At 45.6% G+C, this 11,742-nt stretch overlaps 1 protein-coding gene across 1 annotated transcript; it reads right to left on the bottom strand.

The window, feature by feature from the left end:
- Positions 1–4,211: 4,211 nt before the first annotated feature.
- On the bottom strand, positions 4,212–9,147 carry LOC140076882 (protein kinase C-like 1B). Its single transcript, XM_072123664.1, has 3 exons — positions 8,352–9,147; positions 5,177–6,617; positions 4,212–4,749 (listed from the first exon to the last, which is right to left on the bottom strand). The coding sequence occupies exons 1-2, from the start codon at positions 9,133–9,135 to the stop codon at positions 5,344–5,346; spliced, it is 2,058 nt and encodes a 685-aa protein (XP_071979765.1). The 5' UTR covers positions 9,136–9,147; the 3' UTR covers positions 4,212–4,749; positions 5,177–5,343.
- Positions 9,148–11,742: the final 2,595 nt, after the last annotated feature.

The raw sequence follows: 11,742 nt of genomic DNA, 5'->3' as shown, positions 1-11,742 counted from the left end.
CATGCTAGATGCTACCTTTAGGCAGTCCATTTGCGGTGGGTGAAGGAGCCAGAGGCTACCTTCAGAAGGTCTATGGACGCTAGGCAAACATGCTAGATGCTACCTTTAGGCAGTCCATTTGCGGTGGATAAAGGAGCCAGAGGCTACCTTCAGAAGGTCTATGGACGCCAGGAAAACATTCGAGATGCTACCTGTTGGCAGTCCATTTGCGGTGGGTGAAGGAGCCAGAGGCTACCTTCAGAAGGTCTATGGACGCTAGGCAAACATGCTAGATGCTACCGTTAGGCAGTCCATTTGCGGTTGGTGAAGGAGCCAGAGGCTACCTTCAGAAGGTCTATGGACGCTAGGCAAACATGCTAGATGCTACCGTTAGGCAGTCCATTTGCGGTTGGTGAAGGAGCCAGAGGCTACCTTCAGAAGGTCTATGGACGCTAGGCAAACATGCTAGATGCTACCTTTAGGCAGTCCATTTGCGGTGGGTGAAGGAGCCAGAGGCTACCTTCAGAAGGTCTATGGACGCTAGGCAAACATGCTAGATGCTACCTTTAGGCAGTCCATTTGCGGTGGGTGAAGGAGCCAGAGGCTACCTTCAGAAGGTCTATGGACGCTAGGCAAACATGCTAGATTCTACCTTTAGGCAGTCCATTTGCGGTGGGTGAAGGAGCCAGAGGCTACCTTCAGAAGGTCTATGGACACCAGGCAAACATGCTAGATGCTACCTTTCGGCAGTCCATTTGCGGTGGGTGAAGGAGCCAGAGGCTACCTTCAGAACGTCTATGGACGCTAGGCAATCATGCTAGATGCTACCGTTAGGCAGTCCATTTGCGTTGGGTGAAGGAGCCAGAGGCTACCTTTAGAAGGTCTATGGACGCCAGGCACACATGCGAGATGCTACCTGTTGGCAGTCCATTTGCGGTGGGTGAATGAGCTAAAGGCTACCTTTAGAAGGTCTATGGACACTAGGCAATCATGCTAGATGCTACCTGTTGGCAGTCCATTTGCGGTGGGTGAAGGAAGCAGAGGCTATTCTATTCCGATTCCTATTTTTTGCAGCTCCGGGGCGTGTGTGTAAAGCGGAGGCCACCATAACAGAGCGCAGCAGTGGAAACAGTGTCTGAAGGATTTAACCATGTTTCCGCCAGGCCCAGGAAAGACAGTTTCCGAGAAATAAAGAGGTCATGATTATCAGTGACTTTGTTGCATATGGAACGTGCATTCCATAATGCTCTACAGAGAGAGGGTGGAGGAGGTGGTTGAGAGCGGGTCAGGTGGATAGTTTGTAGATTAGAGTAGTCAGAAGAGATGTTGATATCGAGAATTCATTAGTAGGTGGGGAAATATTGGGATAATGGTGGAGATATAAGAATATGGGGGAAGATGATAGTAATTGCTATAAACAGCATTATTTGTGGCCAAGATTAGTGATATGTTACTTACATATAGTATGATGTGTTGAAATCCGGTTAAATCCTGGTTTAATTCTGCTCACTGCGGGAAATGCAAGATGCTACACTACCTGTTTGCAGTCCATTTGCGGTGGGTAAAGGTGCCAGAGGCTACCTTCAGAACGTCTCTGCAATTCTCCTCTATGTTGGATATACCCAGATGCTGTATTCATGGAGTTAGGCTGGAGAATTCTTGTTTCTCACATGACACTATCCAGCCAACCCCACATTTAACTTCTTTATTTAAAGAGGATGTAAATGTAATATACCTTGCCCCTATACAATACATTTGTTTTACATGATACCTTTATAATGAACCCCTCAGATGCTGAAAAACAGCTATATCTCCTAGCCTAAGCTCTATGGTCACATATTGCAGTAAATGATCTATATAATGAAAGACAGAAATCATCAATTGTATTTAAAATCATCAAATGAATCTTTTATTTTATGATGGATCTATCTCCTGCCGATGTTGGTGTTGTGCAGGGACAACCATCATTAATTCTTTGGGACAATTTGGAGAGAAGCCAATTAACCTTTCAGTATATTTTTGGGGTGTGGGAGGAAACCGGAGTGCCCGGAGGAAACCCACGCAAACACAGGGAGAATATACTAACTCCATGCAGCGCTGTCCATGAGCTATCTGGACCCAGATGCTGCAAGGCCACAGTGCTAACCACTGAGCCTCTGTGTTGCCCAAGGAAGGATTAGAAGACGTCTTGGTGGAAAAAAACACAGGTCTTTATGACTTCTTCATGTGCTACCTTCTTGACTGGGTCTATGCTCTCGCTAATGCTAGAGCCTGATGGTCACTGATGGAGGTTTTCATGGACGCTAGGCAAACATGCAAGATGATTCCTGATGGCATTCCATTTGCGGTGGGTGAAGGAGTCTGAGGCTACCTTCAGAAGGTCTATGGACGCTAGGCAAACATGCAAGATGCTACCTGTTGGCAGTCCATTTGCGGTGGATGAAGGAGCCTGAGGCTACCTTCGGAAGGTCTATGGACGCTAGGCAAACATGCAAGATGCTACCTGTCGGCAGTCCATTTGCGGTGGGTGAAGGAGCCAGAGGCTACCTTCGGAAGGTCTATGGACGCTAGGCAAACATGCTAGATGCTACCTTTAGGCAGTCCAATTTCGGTGGGTGAACGAGCCAGAGGCTACCTTCAGAAGATCTATGGACGCCAGGAAAACATTCGAGATGCTACCTGTTGGCAGTCCATTTGCGGTGGGTGAAGGAGTCTGAGGCTACCTTCAGAAGGTCTATGGACGCTAGGCAAACATGCAAGATGCTACCTGTTGGCAGTCCATTTGCGGTGGATGAAGGAGCCTGAGGCTACCTTCAGAAGGTCTATGGACGCTAGGCAAACATGCTAGATGCTACCGTTATGCAGTCCATTTGCGGTGGATGAAGGAGCCAGAGGCTACCTTCCGAAGGTCTATGGACGCTAGGCAAACATGCTAGATGCTACCTTTAGGCAGTCCATTTGCGGTGGGTGAAGGAGCCAGAGGCTACCTTCAGAAGGTCTATGGACGCTAGGCAAACATGCTAGATGCTACCTTTAGGCAGTCCATTTGCGGTGGATAAAGGAGCCAGAGGCTACCTTCAGAAGGTCTATGGACGCCAGGAAAACATTCGAGATGCTACCTGTTGGCAGTCCATTTGCGGTGGGTGAAGGAGCCAGAGGCTACCTTCAGAAGGTCTATGGACGCTAGGCAAACATGCTAGATGCTACCGTTAGGCAGTCAATTTGCGGTTGGTGAAGGAGCCAGAGGCTACCTTCAGAAGGTCTATGGACGCTAGGCAAACATGCTAGATGCTACCGTTAGGCAGTCCATTTGCGGTTGGTGAAGGAGCCAGAGGCTACCTTCAGAAGGTCTATGGACGCTAGGCAAACATGCTAAATGCTACCTTTAGGCAGTCCATTTGCGGTGGGTGAAGGAGCCAGAGGCTACCTTCAGAAGGTCTATGGACGCTAGGCAAACATGCTAGATGCTACCTTTAGGCAGTCCATTTGCGGTGGGTGAAGGAGCCAGAGGCTACCTTCAGAAGGTCTATGGACGCTAGGCAAACATGCTAGATTCTACCTTTAGGCAGTCCATTTGCGGTGGGTGAAGGAGCCAGAGGCTACCTTCAGAAGGTCTATGGACACCAGGCAAACATGCTAGATGCTACCTTTCGGCAGTCCATTTGCGGTGGGTGAAGGAGCCAGAGGCTACCTTCAGAACGTCTATGGACGCTAGGCAACCATGCTAGATGCTACCTTTAGGCAGTCCATTTGCGGTGGGTGAAGGAGCCAGAGGCTACCTTCAGAAGGTCTATGGACGCTAGGCAACCATGCTAGATGCTACCTTTAGGCAGTCCATTTGCGGTGGGTGAAGGAGCCAGAGGCTACCTTCAGAAGGTCTATGGACGCTAGGCAAACATGCTAGATGCTACCGTTAGGCAGTCCATTTGCGGTGGTTGAAGGAGCCAGAGGCCACCTTCAGACGGTCTATGGACGCTAGGCAAACATGCTAGATGCTACCTCTTGGTAGTCCATTTGCAGTGGGTGAAGGAGCCAGAGGCTACCTTCAGAAGGTCTATGGACGCTAGGCAAACATGCTAGATGCTACCGTTAGGCAGTCCATTTGCGGTGGGTGAAGGAGCCAGAGGCTACCTTCAGAAGGTCTATGGACGCTAGGCAAGCATGCTAGATGCTACCTTTAGGCAGTCCATTTGCGGTGGGTGAAGGAGCCAGAGGCTACCTTCAGAACGTCTATGGATGCTAGGCAAACATGCTAGATTCTACCTTTAGGCAGTCCATTTGCGGTGGGTGAAGGAGCCAGAGGCTACCTTCAGAAGGTCTATGGACGCTAGGCAAACATGCTAGATGCTACCTTTAGGCAGTCCATTTGCGGTGGCTGAAGGAACCAGAGGCTACCTTCAGAAGGTCTATGGACGCCAGGCAAACATGCTAGATGCTACCTGTTGGCAGTCCATTTGCGGTTGGTGAAGGAGCCAGAGGCTACCCTCAAAAGGTCTATGGACGCTAGGCAAACATGCTAGATGCTACCTCTTAGTAGTCCATTTGCAGTGGGTGAAGGAGCCAGAGGCTATCTTCAGAAGGTCTATGGACGCTAGGCAAACATGCTAGATGCTACCTTTAGGCAGTCCATTTGCTTTGGGTGAAGGAGCAAGTCGCTACCCTTTAGGTCAATTCCAGGGGATGAAGGCGCAAGACGCTACCTGCAGGTCAAGTTCAGTAAATGTCTCACATTATGGAGGATACAGCGAGTCCTTGAACTGGAGCAGTGATCTACAGAAACAACAGAAAATGTATGTAAGTGATTATTACTAAACATGGAGCTCGGGATACAAATATACATGACACAACATCTACTACCATACAAATCCGGAGACCTTAATTGATTTACTGAAGTCTCTGCTCATTCTAGATTTGGGATTTCCGTAGAGGATCCTAAATCACTAGTTAATTCTATGCACATTTATATAGCAATGGCTATGGACACCTATCATTTCCATATTTTACATCTTACATGCAAGAGACTCATCTATAATTGATTGTGGTTACCCTCTGCCTGTCGGTGTGTTAAGATAAGATGGCAGCAGATACTTCTAATGATTAATACACATTAATACTGAAGAAAAATCATTCATTATATACACATCATTGCCCTGCGCACTACAATGAGAAGAGTAATGGATGTCGTCCTACTACTTACCTGCTCCATTGCAGTAGTGTTGCCTCCACTGATTATACTATACTGGTGGTCAAGCTGCAAGCTACATGGGCGTCTTCATGGGGTTATGGAGGAACTAGGAGATTGGGATGAAGAATTAGGCTGGGAGCAATGGGCCATCCACCACCATTGTCCTTGGACTGTTCTTACTATTGGGATGACCATCTGTTAAAGAGTGTGGCCACCCAGTTCCTGGTGATGACAGGGTGATACTGTGTTGACCATTCTGGACATACAAAGCTGAACTGGTTGAACATTTTTTGGTACTTAGATTTTATGTAGTGTGGTGGTTCAGCATAGTCCATAGTATCTTCCACATTGAGGTCAATGGCTTCTGACCTCAGGATCTCTGGTGGTGCCATCTTCCTAGCTTCCACATCTTCCCAGTTTATATCAGAGAAGAATTGATGTTCCCTGATGTCTCCTTTGACTCCAAGGCGATGGAACTGGTCTTTGCACAACAGTCCTTGTAAAATGCTGACTGTGTCAGGAGGAAGAGACTCTGGGAAGTGTGGTTCATGATAGAGGACAGATTGCTCACAATCTCTTGGTCCTTCTCCAGGGAATGGTAACGTTGCTGTCACCAGCCCATAAAGGGTAACACCAATGGCAAAATAATCCACGGCTCTCCCATGTGGTAAGCCACGGATTATTTCTGGGGCTGCATATCCTGGCGTCCCCCTACAGTCATCTGTAATCCTCTTAGAAACACCTTTCACAGCTAGGCCAAAATCAGTGATTTTGATATGGCCTTCCGTGGTCAGGAGCAGATTTTCTGGCTTTAGATCTCGATGAAGAATCCCTTTGCTGTGGAGGAATTCTGTGCCACAGACCACTTCTGCTATGATGAATCTTACAGTCACTGTATCAAGAGGACAGATTTTTAGGATAAGATCATGCAGGTCCCCTCTAGTGGCCACTTCCATCACATAATAGACAAAGTTAAGAGTGTGGAATGCGGCCAGCCCATGGATGAGAAATGGGCTGGCATGGGAGAGTTGAAGGATGTGGCGCTCTCCAAAGCTGTAGCCAGCTTGAGTGTAAACCCTTTTATCGAGGACCTTGATGGCGACACGCTCTCTGCGGATCCTATCTGTCGCTAGGTAGACTTGAGCAAAACCTCCTTGACCCAGTGAGCGGTGGAACGTGAAGGACTCCAGTGATAGGGGCACGGTGGCAGCGAATGCTTGGGCAGAGGTGCCGGCTGCTACCACAGAGGTTTCAGCTGTGGTATCCTGGTATCCGCTGCTCGAAGATGACTGTGCAGACCTGCGTAGCTCCTCTCTGGTAGTAGGGTCAATAGAGCTGGGGTCACGGCAGACATCCTGCGCAGATCTACAAGTATCCATCTTCTTTCTGCTAGATTTTATGGTGTGCTGTTTCCCTTCATCATCCTTCTGGTCTTCTGTATGTGACATACTGGCTGTAAAAAAGCATATATATATATATATATCATGTTAGTGGAATGAGACATGGCATATTATCGCGGTAAATAAAACCACATTTACTGGGTGATAATACAATTTAGCAAAAAGATTTGTGTCCAATACATGTCACTATGCATAAATGTATATTTACTGTCAACTAATCGCTGCTTCTTTTAATCAGTGCAGTGTAAACATGGTCTAAACCAATGATGGCAAACCTTTTGGAGACTGAGTGCCCAAACTACAACCAAAATCCACTTATTTACCGTGGATTGCCAACATGGCATTTTAATCAGTAACTTACTGCTTCCTGTACTTCCACATCTTTCAATAGTATCGGCCGCCTGAGGCCACCAATACAGTTGAAAGATGGAGGGCAAATTCAATCTCTCGTTGTAGCTTCTCTGCAGTTCTGTTAACACCTTCTCACTTTTACCGCAGTTCCAAATAGCCAATGAAGTGTGGCTTAAGTTGCCTCGGAATGCAGGAAGATTTGGTCTTATTTGGTGAACTCTGTCCTGGGACGATTGTCTGAGTGTTCGCAGCCAACAGATTAACCCCTTCCCGCCGCAGCCCTTTTTTGTTTTTGCGTTTTCAACGCATTTGTGCCGTATTCTTGTGGGCTTGGATTTTACGGATTTCACTGTACGCCCCAAATGACATGTCTACTTTATTCTTTGGGTCGGTACGATTACGGGGATAACAAATTTATATAGGTTTTATAATGTTTTCATACATTTAAACAAATTAAAACCTCCTGTACAAAATTTTTTTGGGGGATTTTGCCATCTTCTGGCACTAATAACTTTTTTATACTTTGGTGTATGGAGCTATGGAGCTGTGGGTGGTGCCGTTTTTTTGTGGATTTTGATGACGTTTACAATGTTATAATTTTTAAGGACTTTACGACCTTTTGATCACTTTTTAAGGAATTTAAATTTTTTTTTAAAATGGCAAAAAATTGCCATTTTCGACTTTGGGCGCGAGTTTCCGCTACGGGGTTAAACGCGGTTAAAAACGTTATCATATTTTGATATATAGGGCATTTTTGGACGCAGCGATACCTAATGGGGCAGATTTTCTTACCCGGTCCATTCGCGATCCACCGGCGCATTCTCTGCGCTGGATTCGGGTCCGTCCGGGATTTATTAAGGCAGTTCCTCCGACGTCCACCAGGTGGCGCTACTGCGCTGAAGTTTCCTGGAACGCACTGGAAGACACCGAGCCGGGCTGAGTGAAGGTAAGTGCAAGCTCCGCAACACAATTTTTTTTTAAATGCGGCGATTTTTCCGAATCCGTCGGGTTTTCGTTCGGCCACGGACCCCGATTTCCGTCGTGTGCATGTCGGTGCCGATGCGCCACAATCCGACCGCGTGCGCCAGAAACCCGTGGCAATTCAGGGGAAATCGCCGCAAATCGGAAATATTCGGGTAACACGTCGGGAAAATGCGAATCGGGCCCTTAGTAAATGACCCCCAATGTGTTTATGATTTTTACTGTTTATTTATATTTATATCAGTTCTATGCGCCTATGCGCCCACGCGCCGCCATCGCAGGAAAACACCTGCAATCGGCTATGGAGAGGGCTCGGCACCGGGACCCAGCATGTGACGTACTAATATGTCACATGTCGGTAAGGGGTTAAATATCCATATAAACTACATACATCGATTGTGCTATGTGCAATTAACACTTCTTTTACATAGAAATGATCCTTAGTAATTTCCTACCTTTGCTGTCGGCCATACTGTCCTCCATGTTGATATGACTGGGTCCAGGGATCTCATTAGAAGGTTCCTCATTGACGATATAGGTTCCTCTGTGTTTGAGACCAGCAATCCACCTCCGTGGTCTCCGGAGCAGGGCTAAAAAGCGGTTTCTTGGTCTACCCATAGCTTTCTCCAGCTTCTTTGACGCCTGTGGTTGCACTTCTGCCTCTATTTCTTCATCCTCTGAGATTTTATTCTCCAGTTGTTCACCATTTTTGCTGTCCTCATCCTGTTTGCTGTAGTATTGGATGTGCACTTCATCCAGGCTGTGGAGCTGCTCCTGAATCTGTTTATATTCTTTCAGGATGACTTGCTCCACCATGTTGCCTGTCTGATGATCCATGTTGTTTCTGAATACCTGGCTGACCCTTAGTAATTTTCTACCTTTGCTGTCGGCCAAACTGTCCTCCATGTTGATATGACTGGGTCCAGGGATCTCATTAGAAGGTTCCTCATTGACGATATAGGTTCCTCTGTGTCTGAGACCAGCAATCCACCTCCGTGGTCTCCGGAGCAGGGCTAAAAAGCGGTTTCTTGGTCTACCCATAGCTTTCTCCAGCTTCTTTGATGCCTGTGGTTGCACTTCTGCCTCTATTTCTTCATCCTCTGAGATTTTATTCTCCAGTTGTTCACCATTTTTGCTGTCCTCATCCTGTTTGCTGTAGTATTGGATGTACACTTCATCCAGGCTGTGGAGCTGCTCCTGAATCTGGTTATATTCTTTCAGGATTACCTGCTCCACCATGTTGCCTGTCTGATGATCCATGTTGTCTCTGCCCACCTGGCTGCGCGTGCTGCCTTTTATACCTTGGCCAGGGGGCGGGACTGCACTATCTTGCTCCGGATTGGTCAATTTTCAATGGGCGTGGCTATTTTCCTGCCTCCTGATTGGACAGTCAGCTGGAATTGATCTGGCATTATGATGTCATCAGCCATTGTGGGAGATTCTCTGTCATTGTGACATCATCATTCATGTCTTTTACAGTATGGTTACTGCATTTGGATTTATGTATGTGTGTACATACTGTATACACTATGTATATGTTACATGGTATATTAATATTGTGTATGTCCTGGTTTGGTTCCTTGCACATCACATACATCACCTTCAGAAGAATACATTGAGAGAATTATCCCCAAATTATCTTCCCCCTTTGGCTGTAATTTATCTCACTAAGTAGCCACTGATTAACCCCTTCCCGACGCGCGCCGTACTAGTACGGCGCGCGCCGGGTCCCGGTGCATGGAGAGGGCTCGCGGGCCGAGCCCTCTCCATAGCCGGTAAGTCTTTGCTGCATATTGCAGCAAAGGCTTACCGGTAACACCCGCGATCGGTGCTAGCACCGATCGCGGGTGTTTTCTCCGCGATCGCCGCCGGCAATGCTGCCGGCGGCTTCAAAGAGATGGCGCCGCATGACATCACGGGGAGCGGCGATCCGTCGCCATGGTAACCTCGGATGTTCCGAACACCCGAGGCTACTTCGTTTTAACCCATGCATTACAATGTGCTAATTGCACATTGTAATGCATGGGGAGTAAAATCCACATATACTGCCATACTGTAGTATGGCAGTATATGATAGGATCGATCAGACTACCTAGGGTTAGAGTACCCTAGGGAGTCTGAAAAATAGTAAAAGTAAAAATAAAAAAAAGTTAAAAAAAAAAAATATATAATAAAAAAACCTAAAAATTCAAATCACCCCCCTTTCCCTAGAACTGATATAAAAATAAATAAACAGTAAAAATCATAAACACATTAGGTATCGCCGCGTCCGAAAATGCCCGATCTATCAAAATATGATAATGATTTTTCACTATGTTTAACCCCGTAACGGAAAATAGCGTCCAAAGTCGAAAATGGAATTTTTTTTGCCATTTTGAAAAATATAAAAAAATTTATAAAAAGTGATCAAAAGGTCGCACAGTCCCAAAAATTATAGTAATGAAAACGGCATCAAAATTCGCAAAAAATGACACTATCCACAGCTCCGTACACCAAAGTATGAAAAAGTTATTGGCCCCAGAAGATGGCAAAATAAAAAAAAAATATTTTGTACAGGAGGTTTTAATTTTTTTAAATGTATGAAAACATTATAAAACCTATACAAATTTGGTATCCACGTGATCTAACCGACCCATAGAATAAAGTAAACATGTCATTTGGGACGCAGAGTGAAAGCTGTAAAATCCAAGCCCACAAGAAAACGTCACAAATGCGTTTTTTCACCATTTTCACTGCATTTGGAATTTTTTTCCCGCTTCCCAGTACACGCCATAGAATATTAAATACTGTCACTATGAAGTGCGATTTGTTACGCAGAAAATAAGCCATAACACAGCTCTTTATGTGGAAAAATAAAAAAGTTATAGATTTTTGAAAGTGGTGAGTGAAAAATGGAAGTGAAAAAACTAAAAAAGGCCAAGTCGTTAAGGGGTTAAAGCTATAATGGGAAGGGGGGTAACACACCGAAACTTCACCAGTTTTGGAATAAACTCTGCACTTTTATCTGTTTGGATCTGGAGTTCAGCTAGTCAGTAGGCACGTGGGAATTTTATACTGTATATTACAAATGCCATTATCTTTATCAAATATCCAGCAAGCATAATATGGCGCTCATACTAAACACCACATTCTTTCACTGATGATAGATACTGATGTGTATATGAAGGACAACACCCTAAAGACTAATCTGTATGTAAAACCCACAGATTGCAACATACTATTAAAATATGACAGTCACCATCCACGTAATATGGTGCGTTCTTTACCATTCAGCCAGATGCTGAGGGTCAAACAAATAGTGGATGATAAAGAGGAACAGGAAAAGGGGTTAACAGAGATGGGTAAAAAATTTATCAAAAGGGGTTACCCTAAATCACTAATTACCAAACACATGGAGAAAGTACAGACCTTGGATAGATATTCATTACTGTCCAACAGGATTACCAATAAGACAACCACCCGCATACCAATGATTTCTACTTATGGCTTCCATAGCCAAAAAATTGCAGCAATTATACGTAAAAAATTGGTGAATCCTAAGTACCTATTACAAACAGATTCAACACTTTCAATCTCCGCCCCTTTTCTCTTACAGAAGAGGACGTAACCTGAGAGATTTATTGGTTAAAACCAATGTAGCAGGTCCCACTAGGGAAAGATTGACCCGTACAGGCAGTGTCCCGTGCATGTCTTGTGACAATTGTTCTCTGATGACAAAGGGAGACACCTTTGTCCATCCAACTACTGGTGTTTCTTTTAAAATTAATTTCTGTTTAACCTGCAGGAGAGACTATGTTATTTATGTGCTCCAGTGTCCATGCAAGCTCTTATACGTGGGTGAGACCA

Source organism: Engystomops pustulosus, chromosome 9 (genome assembly GCF_040894005.1).
Source record: "Engystomops pustulosus chromosome 9, aEngPut4.maternal, whole genome shotgun sequence".
In the NCBI taxonomy this organism is placed as follows: domain Eukaryota; kingdom Metazoa; phylum Chordata; class Amphibia; order Anura; family Leptodactylidae; genus Engystomops; species Engystomops pustulosus.
This window is presented reverse-complemented; position numbering and strand designations above follow the sequence as displayed.